This window comes from Eretmochelys imbricata, chromosome 25 (assembly GCF_965152235.1).
Source record: "Eretmochelys imbricata isolate rEreImb1 chromosome 25, rEreImb1.hap1, whole genome shotgun sequence".
In the NCBI taxonomy this organism is placed as follows: domain Eukaryota; kingdom Metazoa; phylum Chordata; order Testudines; family Cheloniidae; genus Eretmochelys; species Eretmochelys imbricata.
The window spans coordinates 14,930,452-14,956,070 of record NC_135596.1 but is presented as its reverse complement, the minus strand read 5'-3'; the positions used below and the strand labels follow the sequence as shown (position 1 = coordinate 14,956,070).

At 58.1% G+C, this 25,619-nt stretch overlaps 1 protein-coding gene across 1 annotated transcript in view; it reads left to right on the top strand.

Moving 5' to 3' along the window:
• The first annotated feature begins 537 nt into the window (after nucleotides 1–537).
• The window catches only part of NCAN (neurocan), a 40,128-nt gene continuing 15,046 nt past the window's right edge, over nucleotides 538–25,619 (top strand). The window contains exons 1-8 of the mRNA XM_077805482.1: nucleotides 538–599; nucleotides 1,037–1,455; nucleotides 2,988–3,162; nucleotides 4,422–4,549; nucleotides 6,087–6,380; nucleotides 8,819–9,940; nucleotides 11,407–13,284; nucleotides 23,223–23,339. Coding sequence (XP_077661608.1) covers nucleotides 538–599; nucleotides 1,037–1,455; nucleotides 2,988–3,162; nucleotides 4,422–4,549; nucleotides 6,087–6,380; nucleotides 8,819–9,940; nucleotides 11,407–13,284; nucleotides 23,223–23,339 — 4,195 coding nt within the window. The remainder of the gene's footprint in view (nucleotides 600–1,036; nucleotides 1,456–2,987; nucleotides 3,163–4,421; nucleotides 4,550–6,086; nucleotides 6,381–8,818; nucleotides 9,941–11,406; nucleotides 13,285–23,222; nucleotides 23,340–25,619) is intronic.

Below are 25,619 nucleotides of genomic sequence, written 5' to 3'. Positions count from 1 at the left end.
GTTTCGAGTGAGCAAAGCACATCCCTGATTTCCAGTGTATGCTGACTATGGGCTCACTCTGCTGATCCTGCTCTCACCTGCCCCCAGGTAACTGGTACCCTCCCCCGGAGTGACTGCTGGCAGTGAGGTCATGCTGGGGCCCGTTGACTTCTACAGGGCTCTTCTTGTGAGCAAAGGCTGCAGGGTCCAGGCCTTGCTCTGCACTCCCAGCCTGACTTAGTGGGAGCCTACCGCGCTGTTCTGCAGAGTGCGTTTCCAGCTCAGTGCTGCAGATCACCTTAAACCCGGACCTGGGCTTCGACTGGGGACACTGCCGCAGCCCAGGGGCCTTCTGACCTGGCGGGTCTGGTTCAGGCTGTCACGGCACCTGCCGCAGCCCCAGGGCCAAGGAGGATGAAAGCTAGAAACCAGAGCTGAAACCAGGATCCTGCTCCCCGCCGCAGCTCACTTGATTTATACCAGTCATCCAGAAAGCCCCCAGGTGTCTGCAGTGCCAGCCAAACCCACTGTGGGAGTGACCCGGGGTCCACAGGGGGAATGGATACCAGTGAGGAGGGGTACAGCCACCGGCGCTGGTACAAGCTGCCCCTTGCCTGCGGGTGAGTCTGCAGGTGTCAGCGAGGGATTGACAGGGCTGCTTGATCTTGCCCTGTCCTCGCCATGTGATGCTTCCAGGGAATGGACTCTCTGAGAGTCGCCCAGTGGGAACGGATTGCAGGAGCGTGGGGATCATGTGGGAGATCTGGGCAGAATGCTCATCATCATGGGGCTGGGGGCTGGAAATGGATGCCAAGTAGCTTCCCGGTGGCAGCCTGGCACTGCCAGATCCCAGCTGGACGAAGCGAGAATGAAACTATTGGGGGGAAATGCAAGGGACTTTTCTGCATCCTGGAGTCAGTTCTGATTTGAGCTGCAGGTTGGTTCTGAGTCTGAAATAGTTTGGCCAGAACATGTGTCTCTCTGCTGTGCCCATCCCCGTGATATCATGCTCCCTCTCCCCACAGACTTACACCTCCCTCTGATCCCCCCCTCTTCTTTGTCTCTCTCCTGCAGGCTCCCAGGACAATGGGCCGGTGATTCGCATCAACAAGGTCCAGCACCAGCCGCTGCGCGTGGGGCTGGCTGAGCCAGTGGCCCTCCCCTGCCTCTTCTTGCTCCAGCCTTCAGCCTCACTGGGGCCCAACGAGCCGCCGGACCCGCCTCGCATCAAATGGAGCAAGGTGCAGTCGGCATCTGGCCAGAAGGAGGACGTGCCCATCCTGGTGGCCAAGGAGAACGTGGTGAAGGTGGTGAAAGCCTACGAGGGGAGGGTGTCCCTGCCTGGCTACCCCAGCAACCGCTACAATGCCACCCTGGTGATCGGTGCAGCGCGGGCCAGCGACGCCGGGCTGTACCGCTGCGAGGTGGTGGCTGGCATCGACGATGAGCAGGACCTGCTGCCCCTGGAGGTCACAGGTGAGTTGGGTGCTGGCAGCGGGGACGCCGGCAGGATTGGAGGTCGTGATTAGGGACCTAGTCAGCGGGTGATTAGGCATCCAATGGGAAACTATGGGAGAGGTGCTGCGGGAGTGTTGGCTACTCCAGGCTGGCCGGAGCCCAGCCACCACTGCGTGCTGCCAGTCCCAGGAGCTGGAGGTGAACTCAGCCCTGGGGGCAGGAGGGGTCACTGCAGCTACTGCTGCACGGTATAATAGCAGGGTAGGCAGTGGGGCTGGCATCTCTCAGGGCAGCCCTGGCTCTGGGGCCGCTGTCTCTGGGTCTCTCTCCTTTGTCTGCAGGACTGTCTGGCCGTATGTATACGTGTGTGTGTGTGTGTCCGTGCGTACTGAGCAGGGGTGTACCGTCTCGTCTCCCCAGTACGCTGGAGTCCCCATAGCATGCGGTGTAGTCACTTGGGTGCCCCCAGTAGCAGCCTCCCGCGGATGCTAATGGCTCGTGCTCCGGCTGCACGTCCAGCTGGTGTCCAAGGGGGAACTGATGGAATCTCTCCACCCGGAGAGCACATGGCCAGCGACTCCTGCTCTATATACGCACAGCCCCGCTCTGGGGCTGAGCAAACGCTGCTGGCTTTGCGTCCCTGCTGCTTCTCAGCCTCCTCCTGGGGCTTCCCCCTGGAGATCTAGTGGCTCCACAGGGCTGTAGTACTTACAGACTGGGGCCTTGCTCGTGGTTTGCTTTGCTCTTTCAGAAGGGTCTGCTACTGGCTCCGGGAGGGGAGTGAGGTCTAGTGGGTTAGAGCGGGGGGGCTGGGAGCCAGATCTCCTGGGATCTGTCTCTGGGAGGGGAGTGGGGTCTAGTGGGTTACAGCAAAGGGAGGACTGGGAGTCAGAAACCCTGGGTTCTATTCCCAGTGCTGGGAGGTGAGTGTGACTGCGGGGGCTGGGAATCCAGACAGCTGCCTCATGTCCCCAGCTCTGTCACTGTGTCACTTTGGGCAAACACCTTCTCTGTGGTTAAACAGAAAACGGCAGGCTCCAGAGCTATCAATCCAGCCCCTTTCACCAGCATGGAATTTACTTTGTCCCTAAGACAAACTGACTCTGGGCAGAAGAGAAGAGTGAGGGGGGAGTTGAGAGCAGCCTTCAGCTACCTGAAGGGGGGTTCCAATGAGGATGGAGCTCGGCTGTTCTCAGTGGTGGCAGATGACAGAACAAGGAGTAAGGGTCTCAAGTTGCAGTGGGGCAGGTTTAGGTTGGATATTAGGAAACACTATTTCACTAGGAGCGTGGTGAAGCACTGGAATGCGTTACCTAGGGAGGGGGTGGAATCTCCATCCTTAGAGGTTTTTAAGGCCTGGCTTGACAAAGCCCTGGCTGGGATGATTTAGTTGGGGATTGGTCCTGCTTTGAGCAGGGGGTTGGACTAGATGACCTCCTGAGGTTCCTTCCTACCCTGATATTCTATGATGGGGGGGGCTCCTTCCTCCCTGCGCAGCCCCTGTCAGCATTGTCCCCCTGCTCATGCCCTGCGTGTCCCCTTCTCCCCAGGTGTGGTGTTCCACTACCGAGCAGCCAGCAACCGCTACGCGCTGACTTTCCCCGAGGCCCAGCGCACCTGCCAGGAGAACTCCGCCGTCATCGCCTCCCCACGTCACCTGCAGGCTGCCTTTGAAGATGGCTACGACAACTGCGACGCTGGTTGGCTGGCCGACCAGACCGTCCGGTAAACGGGGGAGCCCCCGGACCCTGGGCGCTGTCAGGATGCGGCTTGTGGAGTAGCCCTATTGGAGAGTGGTGGGACTTGCTTGGTGATGGGGGTGGGACTATGGGACAGCTTCTCAGTGCAACGTGGCTGCTTTGTTTCTGCATCTTGCACCACACCTGGCAGCACCGGAGCCCTGGGAATCCATGTGACGTCGTACCCCTCCTTTGGAGACCCTAGATCCCTGTTTCCCTGTGGGCCCAGGCTCCCGTAACACAGCCCTGACCCAGCAAAGCAGCCATGCCAGTGGCCCAGAGGCACCCAGCTAAGCAGCAGCCACTGAGCCATATATTCAGATAGCAGCAGCCTGCAAAATCTGCCCAAAGCAGGATCCTGTGCAGGGGCTTGCACATGCAAAATGAGTGTGGAAAACACCATTGTGTCTGCAGATCAGGCAAGGGGTTTGGTTACTTGTGCACAGTGGTACCTTTCCACACGCAGGCCTGTTCCATGCACACAGATCTGCTCCCAGCTCTGTCACTGATTCGCCGTGTGACCTTGAGTGAGTCATGTCCCTGCACTGTGCTTCCCTTTCCCCATCTGAAAACTGGGGAGAATAACCCTGGCAAGCCTGAGAGTGGGGGGTGGAAGATGGTTAATCCCTGCCAAGCACTTTGAAGCTGCACTTCTGCTGTTAGCAAACAGCTAACCACAGAGGATTGCTCTCCTTTGGGTTCAGGACACAGATCTGCACTTACATCTCCCATCTATAAATCTCCAGCTACCCCTGCCCCACTCCATCTCTCCCTCAGCCTGTCTCCATCCCCTTGGATATATAAAGAGATTTTTTCCCCCTCCACCTCTTCTCCGTTATAGTTGAAATTGCCATCAGACACCCTCAGCTTCTGACCTGAATCAAAGTGACGGCTGCTTGATTCCAGTGCGGTTCCCTGTGGCGAGTGATTCTCTGCTAGATCTGAGTGTCATGCAGCCAGATCCGTCACAAATCCTGAGAGCCGGGGCTCGGCATCTCTGCTGTCAAAGGGCCCCCTGCAGAGACACCAGGCCCCTACCGCCACCCCAGCTTCCTGCAGAAACCGGTGGGAATGCTGTGAAGCCGTGACCCCCCCCCATTTCCCGCTTTGTACGCTAGGTTTCCTGCTTTAAAGCATAGCAGCACGGAGGGAGCATCTGTTCTGTGGCTGTCCGAGGCTTGTGGGATGGGCAGGACAAGGGCTGATCCAGGCCTGTGACTGCTGCTCTGCACCTTCTCCCCGCAGGTACCCCATCACGCTCTCCAGACCTGGCTGCTACGGAGACCGCAGCAGCCTGCCAGGCATCCGCAGCTACGGGGAGCGGGAAGCCAGTGAAGCCTATGATGTCTACTGCTACGCCAGGGAGCTCCAAGGCAAGCCCGGGGCATGGGCCCCTTCCCGACGATGCTTTCCTAGGCAGCCCCAAAGGGCCCCTCCTGCCACCTGCTTTCGGGGTCTGGGAAGCGGGTCTGGGACCTGGCTGGAGGTGGGCAGATAATTGCACCCGGCATCTCTGGGCTGGAAGCGTCTCTCCGGCAGGGTCCCCAGTCCCTGCTGGGTGCAGAGAAGCCAGGAGGATTTCTACCCCAAGAGGTTCAGGGCAGGGAGCGGGCTCTTTGGTGCCAAGCCCTGGCCATCTCCCCTCCACCCGCAGCCTCCCCTGCTGCTCTTTGAGAGTCAATAAAAGGCTCTGTGAGGGCCGTTCCGCAGCCAGCGCCGGGCGGCTCCTGGATTGGCGACGCACCGCCGGCTGCACGCCGCCCCCAGGGGACAGTGATAAACCAAGGAGCACCGTGCACCTGGCTGTGCCTTATTGCTTAAGCAATGAAGACTTTAAAAATGCATTCCTCCTCTCCGAGCTCCCCAGGCTGACGGATGCTGGTTTCACGGCCGTGTCAGCAAACGGAGCAAAGGAGAATTTATTGCCTCTTTGCCCCTGAAGCCCTTCTGGTGACCTTGAGCGGTGGGGTGGCTCAGGGATGCGATAGCTGCACCCCCTGGGATTTGTGCTTTGGCAGGCCTTGCAAGCTAAGCAGGAGTAGACCTGGTCAGTGCTTGGAGGGGAGACTCTAGGGTCTCTCAGCAAGTGGAGGTGATGTTTGCCCTTCGGAGCCAGTTCTGCACCAGTTTCCTGGTAGGATGACAGCGGGCGCTGTGCTGCTGGCGGGGCTTTTCTTCAGATGAGAGGGGAAGGTGGGGCCCTGAGTGCTGATCGGTAGCAAAGGTTCCCAGGCCTGTTGTCATGGAGTGTGGGGGAGTCCGGGCCCTGCACCCCTCTTCCTGGGACTCACCGGGACTCTCAGCCAGCCAGTAAAATGGAAGGTTTATTGGACAACAGGAACACAGTCTAAAACAGAGCTTGTGGGTACACCCAGGACCCCTCAGTCAAGTCCTTCTTGGGGGGCAGGGAGCTTAGACCCCAGCCCTGGGGTTCCCTGCATTCCTCCACCCAGCCCCAAACTACAACCAAAACCCCCCCAGCAGGGTCCCTCCTGCAGCCTTTGTCCAGTTTCCCGGGCAGAGGTGTTACCTCCCCCTCCTGGCTCAGGTGACAGGCTCTCAGGTCTCCCATCCCCAGTGAAACCCCCCTGCCACATCCCCAGGTCAGCACTCCCCCCACCCTGTGGCGTCACACCTAGGCAACGTGAGCCCCCGTGTCTTGGCTGGATGCCAGCATGAACCTGACATCCCTCGTGTGGGTTTTATTGGATGCAAGAGGCCCAGATCCTCAACTGGCGTAAGTCAGCATCACTCTAGTAAAGTCAATGGCTCTGTTGCTCCACTCGGCTTCAGTTCACATCCCAGCTGTTGTACAGCACTGTTAAGCTGCGGGTGCATTCTACCCCAGAGGCAGCTGGACTAGGTGAATGGGGAGCTGCATGCATCAATGGGCTTTTCTTCCCCTTGCAGGGAAAGTGTTCTACGTCTCCACGGCTGGACGGCTGACGTCCCAAGGAGCCAGGAGGCACTGCCAGACCCAGGGGGCCTCGCTAGCCACCACAGGCCAGCTGTATTTAGCTTGGAGGGATGGCTTGGACCAGTGCGACCCAGGCTGGCTGGCAGACGGAAGCGTTCGATACCCGATCAGGACCCCACGTAAAAAATGTGGAGGGGACGAGCCAGGCGTGAGGACCGTGTACCAGTTCCCCAACCGGACTGGCTTCCCGGGCCCGGCCATGAAGTTTGACGCCTACTGCTACAAAGGTAGGTGGGAAGGAGGGCGCCCCTTCCGGGGACAGATCGGACCAAGGATGATGTGCTAGTCCAGTTTCTGATCCAGAATCACCCTACGTGTCGTTAAAAGCTCCCGCCCGCCCCACGACCCTGGTGCCCACCTGTCCCCGTGCCGCCCGCCCGGCCCACGACCCTGGTGCCCACCTGTCCCCGTGCCGCCCGCCCGGCCCACGACCCTGGTGCCCACCTGTCCCCGTGTCGCCCGCCCGCCCACGACCCTGGTGCCCACCTGTCCCCGTGCCGCCCGCCCGCCCCACGACCCTGGTGCCCACCTGTCCCCGTGCCGCCCGCCCGCCCCACGACCCTGGTGCCCACCTGTCCCCGTGCCGCCCGCCCGCCCCACGACCCTGGTGCCCACCTGTCCCCGTGCCGCCCGCCCGCCCCACGACCCTGGTGCCCACCTGTCCCCGTGCCGCCCGCCCGCCCAAGACCCTGGTGCCCACCTGTCCCCGTGCCGCCCGCCCGCCCCACGACCCTGATGCCCACCTGTCCCCGTGCCGCCCGCCCGGCCCACGACCCTGGTGCCCACCTGTCCCCGTGCCGCCCGCCCGGCCCACGACCCTGGTGCCCACCTGTCCCCGTGCCGCCCGCCCGGCCCACGACCCTGGTGCCCACCTGTCCCCGTGCCGCCCGCCCGCCCCACGACCCTGGTGCCCACCTGTCCCCGTGCCGCCCGCCCGCCCGGCCCACGACTCTGGTGCCCACCTGTCCCCGTGCCGCCCGCCCGCCCGGCCCACGACCCTGGTGCCCACCTGTCCCCGTGCCGCCCGCCCGCCCGGCCCATGACCCTGGTGCCGCCTAAACCTGTCTGTCTCATAGACACAAAGGCCATGGGGCCGGGTGGATAGATGTTGGAGGTGAAGCTCAGACCTACCCTGGGAACAAGCAGGGCCTCCAGCCCTTTGGGTGCTGGTTTCTGCTCCCCTGTTAATTCCCACCACGTGCACAGAGCTCCCCCTCCTCTGGGCAGGCAGCGAGACACGACAGAGCAGCACCGGTGCCCTGGGCTGCCTGGGAATTGATGGGTATGGCCAGCAGAATTGCCTCGGATGAATGTTTGGTTGGGGAATTAATCAGAGAAATGCAGGGAACTCCAGTCAGGGCAGCCTGGCCCAGTCACTGTGCGAATAAACCTGTCCCGGTGCGAAGGCAGGAGCTGAGAGCCTGGAGCAGGGGAGGGGACCACATTGGGGCAGGGAGAGGATGTGGGGGGAGGAAGGGAGAGAAATTCAGCTCTTCAGAGGTGCCCCCCATGTTCCACCCAAGCCCTCTGACTGCCTCCTGGGGGTTATGCTGAGAAAACCAGCCCTTTCGACGCTTTGGTCCCCTCCCCTCTGTCTCTGGCCGAGCGATAGTTGCAGGCTCTGCCCGAACCCCACATTCCCTGTGTCCCGTGCTGCTGCTGGCCTGGCTGGGGCGCTGAGGGCTCCTTCTATTGCCCGGCAGCCCCACACCAGGCAGGAGTGGCAGGGATTGGCTCCCAGACAGAGGCACAAACCCCCCAGCTGGGAGAAGGGCACCTGTGGGCTAGCTCCTTGTGGGTGGAGTTGAAGGGGGTGAGGGTTAGGGAACAGAAGGAACCAGCCCATGCCCCCATGGGGAAATACACGAGCCCTGCTGGGCTATGGGCTGCTGAGGGAGCCTGCCGGCCAGAGCCCCCCAACACCAGTGTGGAAATACAGCTGACCTATTTCATGTTGCAGCAGCGAACTGGAGACAGCTCCCTTCTGCAGCCCCCGTAAATCACCCGGCCGGCGCCTTCGTCCGAATCCCCCTGGCACTGAGCAGCCTCAAGTGTCCGGACTAGTGCTCCTAGCACCCAGCAGAGCCAGGCCGGGAGTGTTAAAGGGGTTTAGGTACCTGAGATGCGGAGGGGTTGTGTCTCGGGCACCTGGAGAAGTCCCACAAGGTGCCTACCTGCATCGTCGGACCCCTGAATCCCTTTACACACCTCCCATGGCTCGGTTCCCCACCTGTGCCATGGTTTTGCTCTGCGTGCGGTCACCCCTCCGTTAACGACCCTGGCGTGAGGCTCGGAAATCCCTCCATTACTCCCTGGGGATGGTGCAAGTCGCTGGGCCCACACACAGTCCATTAGAGACTCAAACAGGAAACGGGCTCGTTCTGGCATTCCTGTCCCCCCCGCCTCCTCCCGCGACCCTGCGTTCACTCACAAGACTTCGGCTCCCCCACGCTCCTGCAACCCCATAAGGGTCCAGAGCCAAACGAGACCTCCAGGCCCCCAGGTTTCACCTGGCTCTGGGTCCAGGCCTGGTTCGCAGGGCGGCTTCCCGCCCTCGCTGGGTGAATCCCACTGAGTCCCTGTTAGCACACACCCAGTTCTCGTCTCTGTGTCCGTTCGGGTCAGAGCAGCCCATGTCAGCTCCTGCTCATTCATCTCTTTGCAGTGGGTCAGCAGCCATCCCCTTCACAGAAGAAACCAGACGAGTTGAGTCCTGAAAAAACAGAGAGCAGCCTGAATCATGGGCAGCCGGAGCAGGATCTGGATGGGTTGGAGCCGGCGGGGCCTGACCCTCTGGGCATTGACAACGTCTTGGTGGAACATGCCGAGGAGCAGCTGCCTCTGGCGCGAAACAAGCTGATCCCCAAAGAGCGCAAGGACCCCAGCGTGTCCGGGGACTCCAGGGAGATCACCCGCGATCACTACAGCCTGCAACACAAGCTGCTGGGGCCAGTCCTGTCAGAGGACGAGCAGCTGCAGCTGGTGACGGCTGGCCCAGCTGGGAAAGACCCAGAGCCTCCCCAGGTGGGATCCCAGAGGGCAGCTGCCACAGTAGCTCCCATTCTGGAAGGGGCCGAGGTTCTGGCTGAGAATGTGTCTCCGAAACCCTCTTCAGTCTCCTTTTCGGCTGGGCCGGGGGAAGATCAGTCTCTGAATATGGTTGACCAGGCACCAGTGCAAGGGGTGAGCAGTGACCAGGGAGCCCACGAGCCGCTGGGCTTCACCACAGGTCGCTGGGAGGAGACACCTGGCCCCAGCCAGTTGACCTCTGTGGAAAGAGATGCCCCAGCCCTGGGGGAAACCACCGATGCCTTCCAGCCAACCTGGCGTGGTGGCATCACACAGGGGCCCCTGTCAGCTGATCTGCAGCCGCCTTCCCAAAGACTTGCCCCAGAGCTCCCCCAGGAACATGTTACTAGCACCGTGGCCCAGGATGGCCTGGGGCTCTTATCTGCTGCCAAGGAGCCCGAGCAGCTGAGCCCTGCCACTCTGAATGAACCCAGCCATCTGCCCCACGGCCCTGAATCCACCAAGAAGAGTGTCTCCTCGGGGCTGAATGGCCGGTACTTCCAGCTGCAGCGCAAGGGACAAGCCCAGGGTGTGGACGGGAACGCTTTGGGGGGTGTCACGCCCGCCCCTGGCCTGGCGTGGGAGATGACAGGTCCGGCAGACAATGCTGTCGAGATCCTCCCTGTGTCCAAGCCCACCGCCAAGGCCCATGCAAGGGACCGCGCCTACCCCCTCTCCAACGAAGTAGATGAGCAGGCCGAGGGTCAGGCCGGCCACAGTGAGTATCTCTGATTAACCTCTTTCTGAGGGGGGGGTGAAGTGGAATTCTTTGCGGCCGCTGCAGCTTTATAATGCAAGACTGGCCATTTGCCCATGCGTTGGCCGGGGCAGCCCCCTGATCTGAGCGATTTGTATCTAGACAGAGAGAAGCGTTTCCCTCCCAGTTGTGCCAGTTTCACCCCATTCTGAGGACAGTCTCTTCCGCTCGTTACACCTGCAGTCCCACTGATGTCTGCAGGGTTATGCCTGATCTGCCGTGGTCTGACTTCCTGTTCGCTCTATCATGGGAGCATCTACACTCCCAAGGATCGGGATCCCGTCATGCTGGGAGACTCACAGACCCCAGGCGAGATCTGGTGCCCATCGGGCCCGGCCCGGCGCAGACACTGGCTGAGATCAGGGGCCCGTCGGGCCAGGCATGGCACAGACAGGACCAGGTCCCTGTGAGGAGCTCAGGGAGATGGGGGGCAGTGAGCCAGAGAGCCTCAACAATACAACACCAGCCCCCCGCCTCACTCTGCCCCCTTCCCTCCTTATCCACAGACTCCCTCTCCCCATGCAAGGGCACTCCTCCCTTCCCCCCGCCCCCTCCAGGGTGCTGCCCATCCCCTCCCATCTGCACTGAATTCATCATCTGTATGGAAACAACTCCCTTGTTCTCGCTTCCCCCACTCCCCGTCCCCTGCTCCCAGGGACTGTTGGTGACCTGAGCCCTTTCTGCCCCCTTACCCACCCCATTTCCCACAATTCCCCCTCCCCCACACATCTGAGGAAGGCTCCCCTGGACAAAGGGCTGTCTTTCCCCCCTGCCCCGCCAGGAGAGAGAGCATCATGTGCAGCCCCCCATCACCTGGCAATTAACCAGGCCTTCAGAGTGGGGGAGCCTCCTCCCCAGATGCTGCCTGAGTCATGAGGAGCCAGTAGCCATGGCAACCTTGCCTAGCTGGGATCTGCTGCTGCTCATCACGAGAGGCTATTGTCAAGTCCTTATGATGATATAGCAGCGCAAAGCGCTCGTCACAGCCCAAGGAGAGGGGCCGGGGTGCTGGGCGTCCATCCACTCAATAGCACCTCTCCTCAGACCCTTGTGCACAGATGGTGCTTTCCGTCCCAGGATCCCCCCCGCACTGTATACCCACACCCTGCCCCTGAGAGCTCCTGGCCCGTGGCTGAGGAGCTGGGCAGAGCCAGGGCACGTGGCCTGCATGGGACCTGTTGTCTGATTATTGTATTTAAGTGAGCTGTAGCTCACAAAAGCTTATGCTCAAATAAATTGGTTAGTCTCTAAGGTGCCACAAGTCCTCCTTTTCTTTTTGCGAATACAGACTAACACGGCTGTTACTCTGAAACCTGTATTTAGAGGGGGGCTCCCGGTGTATCCGTTTGTGTGATCCACACCCCCTCACTGCTCCTTTGCCCATGTCCCAGGGCCTTCTGCTAACCAACATCTCTGGCTTTTTGCAGAGCGAAGGGGATCAACCAACCAAGGGCACCCGCAGACGGGGACAGCCCCAGCACCCCCCTCACCATCCGCTCCCGACCAGGAAAAAAAGCCACAATGGACCCTCCGCCTGACACCACCGCTCCCCCAGCACAGCCGCTGGGCTCCCACTGACCAACCCCCAGCCAGCGACAGTCCTTGGGCGGCGCGTGCGGCCAACACCATCGGGGTGGGAGAATCACTGATGGGTACTCGGGGGGTGGCAGAGACAGCAGCCAGCACGGAGGAGGGAAGACGGGACTGGAGCTCTGAGAGCACCCCGATGCTGGCTGAGCCGACGCCGGCAGCCAGTGGGCTGTCTCTGCGCCCGGCTGGCACCCTGACCCCAGGAGACACTCTCAGTCCACTGGAGGAGGCCGCTCTCAACCCGCTGCTCCCCAGCTCCAGCGTCCGAGGCGACTACCCCCAGGCGGGAGGCCTGGGGCTGCCACCCCCTGGGGAGGATGTGGAGGATTCCTCTGGGGAGGTCACCTCCAGTGAGGAGGGTGCCACCCCCATCCCGCCGCTATCTGCCCTCCCCAGGGCCCACATGCATGCTCTACTCCCCCCCCACGCTGAGGATCCGGGGGTGCCCCCCTCCCCCCATCCCCACCCCAGGGGCAGCGAAGGCAGCGGCGCTGCGGAGTTCAGCTTCCCGGAGAGGAAGGGCAAAGACGTGACCTTTACCGAGAGGTTCATTTCCTTGCCTGGCTGCACCGAGAGCTCCGGCTCCAAGGAGCCCAGGGAGAGAGCTGGCATGGACACCCACAGGGCTCTGGCCTTGGAGTCTCTGGATGAACCCCCAGGCCTGGAGGAAACGCTGCCTGGCCCAGCCTGGGAGCTGAGAGAGGAGCGTGCAGAGGATGGGCAGGCTGAGCTGCAAGGCGAAGGCGCGGTCACTCATCCCGCTGAGGAGCTTCCGGCCCCAGCACCTGCCCGCTCTGGCCCTTGGGTGGCACCAGCCGAGTTTCCAGCCAGCAACAGCGAGCCAGCCAGCCGCGAACCTGCCACGCAGCCCAGCCCAGCCTGGGCAATGACGGCCAGCCAGCCACAGCCACGGGAGCTGGAAGGGGAAGGCGAGGACATGAACTTGGCTGCAGCACTGTCCGGGGATGGGTCAGCGGAGCAGACTGTGGGTCCCCCGACGCTCCCTTTTGGCACCACCCAGACCACGGCTCTGGACCCCTACAAGCCTGCAGGGACCAACTGGCCGGTGACCAGGAAGGGGCAGATGGCAGCAGGAGCCATCAACCTCCTACAGCCATCGCTGACAATCACGGAGCCTGCCCACTCCCCCCTACCGGGTCCCACACTCCCTGGCACAGTTGCTAACCGAGCCCCTGTAGCAGGACCAGCCCAGGCTGCTGTCACAATGACCAGGCTGCCAGGAGTCATGGGGCTCGAGAGCTCGCCCTCCGCACCGGCTGCTCCAAGCCACACAGAGCCCAATGCAGAGGATGTCTTGGGGGAAGCCAAGAAGGATGAGCCACCGACGCCATGGGGCTCTGCAGCTGGGCCGCCCCAGCTGGAACAAAGGATGTGGGTGAGCACCAGCCCTCAGGACCCCCTGCCCAGCTTGCCTACTGATTTATCCCTGCTGGTTCCTGGGTCCCGGGAGGAAGGCGTCCTGGAGCCCCTGGTGCACGCCAGCCAGGCCTTCAAGGTACCCAAGGCGGAGCTGGACAGATTCATTCTCCAGCCCGTGATTGACACGGCCCAAGAGGGCATCCTGGCTGAGGTCCCAGGGCTTTCACTGGCGGACAGGGAGGCTGACAGCGGGAGCGGAGAGGAGCAAGTGCTGCCCTTTGCGGGGGAGAAGGAGAGCCTGACCTGGACTGGGGAGAGCAAGGCCAGCACACTGGGTAAGTGACAGCCCGTAGAGCCGGGAATGGGGTCAAGGCTGTGAGCAAAGGGGGGGTGGCACCTGCTGGAGCCAGGCAGAGCATGCGCAGGAACTGAGCAAGTTCCACCCGTGCTCCCCACTCCCAACCTGTAGCCCCCTCCTCCTATCCCAGTCCTGGGCTCCCCCTCCAGCTTTGCCGATGCCCCTGAGTCATGCTGAATTGTGCTACACTGTGGCTGTGTCGCTTGCCTGCCGTTCCTGAAACCCTAGGACCTTCCCCGGGATTTGAACCCAGGTCTTCACAGCCAGGCTGGCAAAGCCAGTCCCCCAGAAGCCACTCAGTTCTGAGATAGGAAGCAGTCTGCACATTGCAAGATGCCATTCTGCATCCCCCCACTTCTCTTCCCTCGCCTGCTGCTGCTCCTGATCCCAGGTTTCTGGGTAGCTGCATCCCACCCCTGCACTTCTCCCTCCATCCCAGGGCCTGACCAAAAGCCTGATGAAGTCATGGGGGACGTCTGGGGATGCAGGACCCTGCCCTGGCAGTGGGCGAGGTCCCCTATCTCGATTCACATGGAACAAGGAGCAAAAATATCCGTCTTAGTTTCCTGGCTCTGCTGCCCGGGCAGCTACCCCAGTGCCCTGCGCAGAGGTTCTCCAAATGGGTCGGAATGAACTGCGTGGCCCCACTGATGAAATGCAACTCAGATACAGTCAACTTGGCAAAACATAGCCTCAGCTTCTCCTCCACGCTGGCAGGCTCCTGGCACGCTGGCTCCTCTGAGGGGGAAACACAGACGAGAGTAGCCCAGCGAGCAAGTCTGCCCAGCTGCTAAAAACCAGGGTGCATTCAGAGAACAATGGAGAAAACAGTCGATAGGCCCTCTAGGCTCTAGGAATGGATAGATAGTTACTAGGATTTAAGGCGGTAGATAGCAGGGTGGGTATGGGAATGGATAGATAGATAGATGACAGATAAAGGGGGTGTATCGGGATAGATAGATTAGATTAGGATTTTGGGAGAGAGAGACTAGACTCTAGGAATGGCGACAGATAGACACATACGGATATAGACAGATTGATTCAATGCTAAGGCCAGGGTTCAGGGGTCCTTATTTTATTAGCACCCATTTCCTCAGTGCTGAGTTTTATACAGAGCTCTCCTTCCAACCGTGACAGGGCTGCAGGCAAAGCCTGGATTTCTCGACGTGCTCCGTGCTGTTAGAGTGAGCCGGGAACCCATGGTTTTAAATATTTAATATTTGCAGTTGCTAATAATAATAGCTAGAGAGGCAGCTCCTGGCAGGGAATATTTAAGCATCCAAAGACTTTTAGTATCTGGGAAAAAGACAACAAATATTTTTGAAGTTTGGAGCCACTGAGAGGCGGGAAAGTCAACACGGTTAATATTCAGCAGTCTGAGGTCCCTGCGCTGCTGGTGAAATATGCGTCAGCGCTGGGAGCTGGAGCTGCTGCTGTGCTGAGCCCCTGCAAGCAGCTCCCTGATGGCCAAATGCGCTGTGGCACCTTGGCAGGAACCTGACACGACCGTATTGTTTCAGGGACAATACAGACTCTGTCCTGTGGCTGTGGTAATACTGGGGGTGGGGCAGAGAAGCAGTCAGAGCTTCCCCCAGCGGGGAGGTAGGTCAGACTGGGACTCATACCTGGAGCGATTCCCCAACCCTCCCCACTGCCCCGGCTCTTGACCTGACCCAGGTGGGTTTCTTTCCCCAGCGCTGAGTGTGGGTGGGTGGCTGGGTGGGGGCTGCAGCTTGGTTCTCGCTAGGCCTGAATCGGAACTGGCCTCTTAGTTACAAGAGCCAGCCAGAAATTTTCCATTGGAAAATGCTGATTCCATGAAATCAAAATGTTTTGCGGGAACGTAACAATTTCATCTAAATTTTCACCAGAAATTTTTTGTTTCCATTTGATCCTTCAGACTTTGACGTCAATATGCTACACCGTGCTAGCCTATAATGTCATCAATGAATAGTCCCAACAATACGTTCAAACTATTTTTGGAATCAGAGTAACAGCCGTGTTAGTCTGTATTCGCAAAAAGAAAAGGAGTACTTGTGGCACCTTAGAGACTAACCAATTTATTTGAGCATGAGCTTTCGTGAGCTACAGCTCACTTCATCAGATGCATACCGTGGAAACTGCAGCAGACTTTATATATACACAGAGAATATGAAACAATACCTCCTCCCACCCCACTGTCCTGCTGGTAATAGCTTATCTAAAGTAATCTTCAAGTTAGGCCATTTCCAGCACAAATCCAGGTTTTCTCACCCTCCACCCCCCCACACAAATTCACTCTCCTGCTGGTGATAGCCCATCCAAAGTGACAACTCTTTACACAATGTGCATGATAATGAAGTTAGGCCATTTCCTGCACAAATCCAGGTTCTCTCACTCCCTCACCCCCCTCCAAAACCCACCCCCATACACACACAAACTCACTCTCCTGCTGGTAATAGCTCATCCAAACTGACCACTCTCCAAGTTTAAATCCAAGTTAAACCAGAACATCTGGGGGGGGGGGGTAGGAAAAAACAAGAGGAAATAGGCTACCTTGCATAATGACTTAGCCACTCCCAGTCTCTATTTAAGCCTAAATTAATAGTATCCAATTTGCAAATGAATTCCAATTCAGCAGTTTCTCGCTGGAGTCTGGATTTGAAGTTTTTTTGTTTTAAGATAGCGACCTTCATGTCTGTGATTGTGTGACCAGAGAGATTGAAGTGTTCTCCGACTGGTTTATGAATGTTATAATTCTTGACATCTGATTTGTGTCCATTTATTCTTTTACGTAGAGACTGTCCAGTTTGACCAATGTACATGGCAGAGGGGCATTGCTGGCACATGATGGCATAAATCACATTGGTGGATGTGCAGGTGAACGAGCCTCTGATAATGTGGCTGATGTTATTAGGCCCTGTGATGGTGTCCCCTGAATAGATATGTGGGCACAATTGGCAACGGGCTTTGTTGCAAGGATAAGTTCCTGGGTTAGTGGTTCTGTTGTGTGGTATGTGGTTGTTGGTGAGTATTTGCTTCAGGTTGCGGGGCTGTCTGTAGGCAAGGACTGGCCTGTCTCCCAAGATTTGTGAGAGTGTTGGGTCATCCTTTAGGATAGGTTGTAGATCCTTAATAATGCGTTGGAGGGGTTTTAGTTGGGGGCTGAAGGTGACGGCTAGTGGCGTTCTGTTATTTTCTTTGTTAGGCCTGTCCTGTAGTAGGTAACTTCTGGGAACTCTTCTGGCTCTATCAATCTGTTTCTTTACTTCCGCAGGTGGGTATTGTAGTTGTAAGAAAGCTTGACAGAGATCTTGTAGGTGTTTGTCTCTGTCTGAGGGGTTGGAGCAAATGCGGTTGTATCGCAGAGCTTGGCTGTAGACGATGGATCGTGTGGTGTGGTCAGGGTGAAAGCTGGAGGCATGCAGGTAGGAATAGCGGTCAGTAGGTTTCCGGTATAGGGTGGTGTTTATGTGACCATTGTTTATTAGCACTGTAGTGTCCAGGAAGTGGATCTCTTGTGTGGACTGGACCAGGCTGAGGTTGGTGGTGGGATGGAAATTGTTGAAATCATGGTGGAATTCCTCAAGGGCTTCTTTTCCATGGGTCCAGATGATGAAGATGTCATCAATATAGCGCAAGTAGAGTAGGGGCGTTAGGGGACGAGAGCTGAGGAACCGTTGTTCTAAATCAGCCATAAAAATGTTGGCATACTGTGGGGCCATGCGGGTACCCATAGCAGTGCCGCTGATCTGAAGGTATACATTGTCCCCAAATGTGAAATAATTATGGGTAAGGACAAAGTCACAAAGTTCAGCCACCAGGTTAGCCGTGACATTATCGGGGATAGTGTTCCTGACGGCTTGTAGTCCATCTTTGTGTGGAATGTTGGTGTAGAGGGCTTCTTCATCCATAGTGGCCAGGATGGTGTTATCAGGAAGATCACTGATGGATTGAAGTTTCCTCAGGAAGTCAGTGGTGTCTCGAAGGTAGCTGGGAGTGCTGGTAGCGTAGGGCCTGAGGAGGGAGTCTACATAGCCAGACAATCCTGCTGTCAGGGTGCCAATGCCTGAAATGATGGGGCGCCCAGGAGTTCCAGGTTTATGGATCTTGGGTAGTAGATAGAATATCCCAGGTCGGGGTTCCAGGGGTGTGTCTGTGCGGATTTGATCTTGTGCTTTTTCAGGAAGTTTCTTGAGCAAATGCTGTAGTTGCTTTTGGTAACTCTCAGTGGGATCATAGGGTAATGGCTTGTAGAAACTCGTGTTGGAGAGCTGCCGAGCAGCCTCTTGTTCATATTCCGACCTATTCATGATGACAACAGCACCTCCTTTGTCAGCCTTTTTGATTATGATGTCAGAGTTGTTTCTGAGGCTGTGGATGGCATTGCGTTCCGCATGGCTGAGGTTATGGGGCAAGTGATGCTGCTTTTCCACAATTTCAGCCCGTGCACGTCGGTGGAAGCACTCTATGCTGTTTCGACCTTCAGGAGGAGTCCACCTAGAATCCTTCTTTCTGTAGTGTTGGTAGGGAGACCTCTGTGGATTAGTATGTTGTTCAGAGGTATTTTGGAAATATTCCTTGAGTCGGAGATGTCGAAAATAGGATTCTAGGTCACCACAGAACTGTATCGTGTTCGTGGGGGTGGAGGGGCAGAAGGAGAGGCCCCGAGATAGAACAGCTGCAGTGGAGTGGGAGGAGGTATTGTTTCATATTCTCTGTGTATATATAAAGTCTGCTGCAGTTTCCACGGTATGCATCTGATGAAGTGAGCTGTAGCTCACGAAAGCTCATGCTCAAATAAATTGGTTAGTCTCTAAGGTGCCACAAGTACTCCTTTTCTTTTTATTTTTGGAATGTTTCATTTCATGAAAAATTCCCAGATTTTGACTTTTTTTGTCAGATTTTGGGGCAAAACCAGATTATGAACTGGTAGAATTTCCCGCGGGCCAGGAGTTCCCCATGTTACAGCTCTGGGTATAACACTCAGTGTCCCTCCTTGCCGGCCTGTGGAGTGAGCCAGGCAGGTCCCATCTCCAAACTGCCCTCCCCCCCCACCACCACACACACACCTAGTGTAGACCCACCCTCCTGGCCCCTATCCCTTGCTCCCCCATCCTGGCGGCAGTTCCCTGGCCACGCCGTCCCAGATTGCAGAGACATCCCTGTGTGGAAGCTGGCCATGCTGTGGGGTTGCTGGGTGGCTTTTCAGCCAGGGGACAGGTAGCCCTGGCTACGGTCCAGTCCCAGAGTAACCTCTTCACCTTATCCGGGCTGGGTCTCCGGCAGCAGTGCAAGCAGCAGGGAGCACCTCACCCTGGGTGGAGCCACCTGGTGCATGTGTATAAACTGCGATAGAGAAGCCCCAGGCATGTCCCTTCCCTCTGCAGGGTGTTGCTCTGATCAGCCCCGCAGGGTGTTTTTTGTGGATCCCGGTGAGTGGTGCCTGGAGCCCGGCCCCAGAATGCTGCCTTTCAGAGGTCTGGAATTTACCCGCCCATCCAAGGGCTTTGTTACAGCCTTTTGCTGCAGCCTCAGCATTCTCCGCACAGGCCTTACGGGTGTCCAGATCCAGGGGACCGCCCACTACCCACAAATCCAAGCTGGCCACAGAATGGCACCTGGGAAAGGGGGGCTGTGCTCTCCTGCATACTGATGGGCAGGCCCGGGCCCCCCTGCATCCCTGCTAATAGATCCCAGCGAGCCCAGGGCAAGATGTGAGATGGTTTTAATAAGGTGCACTTGGGGCTTTGCTGTTGAACACATCTTCCTGGTAAAGCACTTACAGCTCCGAGGGGAAGCAGCTTGGACAGGATGGGGTTTCACGGGGCCAAGACACTGCTCAGCCTGGAAAGGGATGTTGAGTCTTTCTTTCTTTCTCTCCTATGGTTAGCCCCCTATCACTGGGTCTTGGTGGATTTATAACGAGAGACACAAACACTCAAAGCGGAGCTGATCTTCCTGCACCCGGCTCCAGCATGCCCACTCACCCTCCATCACCACCCGGGGTGCAGCGCGCCTTCACCCACGCGCTCAGTGCCCGCTTCACATGCATGCTTTCCTGGCTGCTCTCGAGCAGCGTCTCTGCTCCATTCCCATTGCCGGCGGGGATGGCGCATCCCCCGCCGTGCTGTGGGAGCTGGCGGCACTGATGCCTGCCGAGCAAACAAACCTCCGCAGGGCTCCTGGATTCTTTTTCCTGTCTCCAGCACATCTGCCTGCCCTGGCTGGCTAGGGCTGCTGCGACTGCCTGGTTGCTGGGGTTTGCTCCACCTGCGCTGGCCCCAGCTCTCCCCCGTCCCAGCTACCACCAGGCCCTGCTCTCCTCTGTTTCCCCTTCTGCTTTCTGACTGGGGTGGGGAGGAGGAGAAGTGGGAAGCCCAGCACCAATGGGCATCCCTACAATAACAAACCAGGGTACACAGCAGAGCACCCCTAGGCAGCCCTGCACTTACAAGCTCAGGTGTGCAGTCTGGCAGCCATGCAGAGCCCCGGCAGCTGCAAGCCAGGTATGTTGGGCAGCAGAAGGGTAGGAAACGAGGCTGCTCTACCATTAACCTGGAGGTTCACGAGCGCCTGGTGACACTTGCTGTTGGGTCCCCAGGTCCTAATTCAGCCCTTCCTGGGGCGGTGGGGCAGCGCAGGAACACAGCAATCAGCACTGGAGAGCTGGCTGAGCCCAGCCACAGCCGGGCAGGCATTACACACTGGATGGAAATGACCCCAACGGCTGGAAATGGGACCGAAGGGCCTCGCTTCCGTACGTGGCTCCCTGAGCTCAGATTGAGAAGCAGGCTGCGGGAGGGCGACGACTCCGGCGGAAAAGGCCTGGGGGAATTTGGCAGCATGCTAGTTGAGGCCTCTTTGCCCCTGCTCATTGCACCGCCCCATGCCGGCACCAAGCCCTCCACACGATCCTGTCAGTCCCCCACTAACCACCAAGCCTTCCCTGATCCCGCCTCTGCCAGCTCTCGGCTGTGATTGTGCAGGGCCCAGCAGGCTCTATTTCTATCAGCTGGGGCCTCAAGGGCTGAGAGTGGCTTGCCCTGGCCCAGCCTGTGCAGCTCTAGCTGTTCCCAGGATTGGCTGTGAACTCATTCCACCCCGATCAGGCCCAGCTCCTGCGCTGGACACAGCGCCCCACGCAGCCACTGTTAATCAGCTCAAAAAATAAAATGGCTGCAGACGTAGCTCCCGGGAGACACAATCAAAGGTTAGGGGGCATCATTAGTGTCTGCATTATATCCCTTCGGGGTCACCTGCTGGCATCTAAATCAAAGGGAGCCACTTTCTTCCATCTTGGGGAGAGACAGAAAGATGAGAATCTAACAAAGAGATGAGATAGATTGATTAGATTAGATAGAGGGCGTGGATAGGGATAGATAGATAGATAGATAGAAGGGGTGGATGGGGACAGATAGAGGGGGTGTACGAGGATAGATAGATTAGTTTAGATAGATGTGTATTGAGACAGATAGATAGATGGGTGTGTTATATTGTGGCAAGGAGTTTCACGGTTAATGATGAATGTGTAATGGAGTATTTCCTGATTGGTTTTAAATTTGCCACCTCTCGTTTGAATTGATACAGAACTAGGTACCATGGATGGAAGGAAGTAGGGGGAAAGAGAGAGATTCTGGTCTTGCAGTGCTTTAATATTCCTGTAGGAAGAATGTGCCTGTTTTACAGGAACTCGTGATTACCCATGCTGAGCTCTTGCAAAAATCTGGCCCCAATTCTAGGCGTTGTGTGCTTGAAAACTCAGCCTTTAGCAGGGGGCTCTGGAGGCAGCCGTGGGAAGCAGGGGACAGGGATGGACTCCAAGGTACAACCCCACGCTGGGGACCCTGAGCACATGCTTGGGGTGCGAGACTCTGTGGCAGCGTCTTCCCTGCTGTTGTCACCTGTGCTGGTGGATTAAAGCTAGTGGGGGGATTCCTACCCACGCTACCAACACACCGTCATTTGCAGTGTAGATGCACCCGACAGGGAGTGGAGCCTCAGCTGGCGTAGCTGATGGCCCAAGCAATAGCGCACAGCACGGCAAAGCTGCCTGGAGGAGCCATCTTCCGCCGTTCAGCTCATCCAGTCGCTCTCCCGCTGCCGGGGGCTCTCACGGTGCGCATTGCAAAGCTCCTGACGGAGGGCTCAGCTGCTGCTTTGCCTGCTGTGTCCTCTCTGCTCACTAAGTGCTGCTGTGTAGATAAATGGAGCGAGATTCCTCCACTTCAGCCAGCAGAAGAGTCTGCTCGCCTATCTCGGACTTTGCAGGGCTGCTGGCGCGCGCCTCATTGCCATGCGAGGGCTGCCTGCTGTTTCCCCCAGAGACTGTTTGAAGTCAGTCAGAGCTAATTATAAAAAGAAAGAATTAGATTCCGACTCGAGCCAGCTGGCAGGTGCCTGAGCTGCAAGTCTTTTGCATATTTTAACGCTGCGTTTGGGTGCCGGGCGTGCACGACGGGTCCCGCACGCAGGCCCAAAATAAAACCGGGAGAAAAATCCCAGTTTGCAGAGATCAAGAGCACAGAACCTGTCTCGGCTTAACAGCTAGACATGTACCAGGACCAGAAGGAGAGAGAGGGCCACGGAGCTGTGCTTTCATTTGGGGAGCGGAGTGGGTGGGCCTGGGTGGGAGCAGATGGCCACGTGCAAGCACATTACCATAGTGTGCAAATGTGGCTCTCTCTTGGAGTTCGCTCAGGGCCCCGTGGAAGCCCTGCTGCAGGGGCAGAGCTGCGTGGGGTTCAAACGCTGAACTAGACTGGAAGCAGGGAGGAGGGAGATGGCAAGGAATTGTGGGACGGCACTGGAGGACTACCAGCACTGAGTTGGCTCAGGCCTGTATCCACGCTGCAGAGCAGTGACGACAGCCGCTCCAGTGTGGGTTTAGACTGTGCCCTGTCGGCCGGCCAGCTTTGTGCAAAGCACCCCCGTGCTTGAGCCAGAGGCCTTTGGGTGTGGCTGGGACTCAGGTTAGGGGCAGCGCTGGCAGAGAACCAGAGATAACTGAAGTGCAGACAAGCCCTGGGTCTCTCGCTCTGAAGGGGGGTGCCACAGAGCAACCCCCTGGTTGAAGCTGTTGCCGGCACCCAGTGCTGAGAGGCTGAACAACAGCTTGAGTTGGTTCGTTACCCGGTGTGCTACACCCAATAATCACAACGGGGTGGAGAAGCAGAAAAGTTTATTTGCAGCTGCAAAAAGGTACAGGGAGAATAAAATCTCAAATCCTGCACCCAGAGCAGGAAGTTGCACAGGCTTTTATACATCCTTTTTCCCAGCATACTTATCCAATAGCAAGCTGCCCCAAGTATCCATATAGCCAGCCAATCCAGTTCCCCGCTAGTTCCCTGATTCTCTGTATCATTTGTTAAACCATACATAAAGCTGCTTTATTCAGCATTGTTCTTCCATATCTGCCCTGTGTGGCCTTGCTTAGTTTCAGGCAATCTGACTCCGCAGCATATTGTTGCAGATCCTCAGCATAACTGCTGTGTGTGCCTCCAGGCGGGGGGGCCAAGGACACTTGGGCCTAGTACGCAGAGCTGCTGCGAGTGCCTCCAGGCGGGAGGGGGGGCCAAGGACACCTGGGCCTAGTGCGAGGGGGCTTCATCGACACTTGTGGTCTTTTACCTAGTGGCCATGCCCCAGTGTCCCCAACAGTACCAGGTGGGTGGGGGAAGGAACCGCTAGTGCTCATGGCTGCAGCAGAGATGCAGGGAGGCTGCCCAGTGGAGCTGGAGAGCAAACCCTGCTCATGAGGAGTCCACACAGATTACTGATGGCCCATGTGTGGCATGATCTCTGTGGGTCCTGGGGGCCTGAGGGAGGCTGGGGAAGGGGGGGAGCCTGAGCAGTAGGTCTTGGGTCTCTGCCTCAGCGCCCATCTCCAAAGGGCCCCGTGCCCATGCGCCTGTGCCTTATGCTCGTGTCTTGCAGCTCAGGCCGACCCCTGCGAGACTAATCCCTGCCTGCATGGCGGGACCTGCCAGGCCAATGGAACCGTCTACAGCTGCAGCTGCGACCAGGGCTTCACCGGGGAGAACTGCGAAATAGGTGAGTGGCCTCTGCCCCACAACCACGGCCCTGCCCTGCAGAGTCAGAAGGGGCTAAGAACAGCCGCCCGGCCAATCACAGGTGGGGCAGGGGTCTGGGCACTGAGTCGCCAGTTCAAATCCAGCCAAGGGCAGGCGTGGCACTTGATGGCTGTTGCCTGGTCTCTGCAAAGGTGCCATGCTGGGGACGGGAGTGCAGTGCCCATGGGCACTGATTGACTGCTGGGTGGCAGATGCAGCGAGGATGGAGTGAGCCACGGAGGCTGAGCCCTCCTCTGGGAAAAGGTGGGTGCAGAGCTCAGTCTGCTGCTCCCCCTGCCCAGGCGGGGATCTCAATCTCCAGCCAGGTTGCGGACACCTGCTAATCCCTTCATCGGTGAGAGGGAGCCCCGGGCTCTGTCCTTTAAAGCACCTTTTATTTCACCTCCTCGTTTTCACAATGTCACGTCCCACCCACACACCCCAGTTCCCGGCACACACCCGCCTGGCCTGGCCCCTCAGTGCCTCTCTGCCGGGCATTGATGGCGGCTGCGCTGCTCAGGCTGCGGGCAGAGGCTGGTAAATGTCATGTCACAGGTGGCACTGGTCGCAGCCGGCCCTTCGTTCACGGCCAGTCCAGTTCCCAAGGTGAGACTGCAGCACGGCTCTGCCAGCTGGCTGCAGGGCCACCCTCCCGCCCGTACCTCCAACCCACCCAGCTTCTCCCCGGCCATGCTGCTCAAGAGAGACCCCGGGATGCCAGCTCCCCACCCGCGGCCAGAGGCCAGGGGAGCTGTAGAGAGCAGATCGTCTCAGCCTGTGTTACCGTCCCGGTTACACGAAGGGTCTGTCTGCACTGCAGTCACCAGGGGTGATCGCAGCTTGTGTAGACATCCCTGAGCTGGCTTTAATCGAACAGGCTCAGGTGCTGGAGCAGTGAAGCGCGGGCTGCGGCACGAACAAGCCACCCGCGTCATAACCCCGTGTTCCCCGCAAGCTTGTACGGCCTGTGCTGTGCCGGGACCCAAGGTATCTAGATTAAAGCTAGCGTGGGTCCATTTACACCAGCCGTAGTCACACCCCTTGACTGGAGTGCAGACATACCCTCTGGCAGCATGAACGGGTTCTCTGAGCATCCCCCCTAGCACAGGGGGCCTCTCCAGCTGATGTGGAGCTGACTTAAGATCCCTGCACCCACCCCGCTCCTAGTCCCAGTCCCAAATGGGGAGATGGGGGTTGTAACTGGAGCTCACTGTGCTGTCTGTTTTTTACTTTCCAGCACCCGTAGGAGGCAGTAGGGAGAGGAGCATAATTTCCAGACACCCTGAAGTGGCTCTAATTTACACTGGGACCTGGCCAAGGCCATGCATGGACCCAAATTACAGAGAGCACATTGGTTGCATGAGGCTCCTATCCCATCTCCAAGTGCAGGGACAGGGGATCTGAGAGCGGAGCCCAGCAAAACCAGCCGGGTGCATTTCACTCCCTGGTTTGCCCCCCGTAACGGGAGGTGGCTGTGGTTGGGTTTCACTGTCCCAGAGGGACGTTAGCGTCCGTTTTTTTATAAAATCTTTCTGGTGGTTCTGGGGGCTGGAGGAAGCCATCCTGGGAATGTTTCTGCCCCAGGAGAAAAGGAAAACACCTGGCTAAAAACGAAGGCTAATCCAGGGCTGGAAAGGCCATTTCACCCTAGATTTGTTACTGTCAGCAGTGTTCCTTTCAGGGTGGTGCTAGGAGCCCCGGGCCCATAGAGCTGGGGGACGCATGGACAGGGAATGAAGCAGGCAGTCCTTGCCCCGGACAGCTGGGCCTCAGGCAGGATGGAAGCAGCTTGAAGTCATTTCATGCTCCCTGCCCTGCTGTTTTGAGTCCGTCCCTTGTATCAGGGCTCGGCACAGCAGGATGTAGGGGCTGCAGGCTGCTCGTTAGAAACCTCTCTGATCCAGTGGACCCCCCACCTTGGGTGTGTTGGATAATGACCCTTGGGTGTGTTGCTGGCAATCCAGCTGCGGGCTGACTCCCGCTGCCTCGCGAAGAGTTGGCACCGTTCCCCAGCGAGGGGGCGGAGAGTGTTAATGGTTGGCTGGGACGATCTCACCCCCCTAAATCACGCCGCGCTTGTGCCGTGATGAAGCACCGCAGGCTCCAGGCTATTATCCCAGTGCTGGGGCCTCCACACTCGCTGATTTCAAATTGGCTCGGAAGCTGGCAAGGGAACAGCACCTCGCTGATTCCTCTTTAATCCTCTCTTCTAATAATCTCCTCCCCACCTGCCCCCAATCTCCTTGTGCTTCCCCCTGGG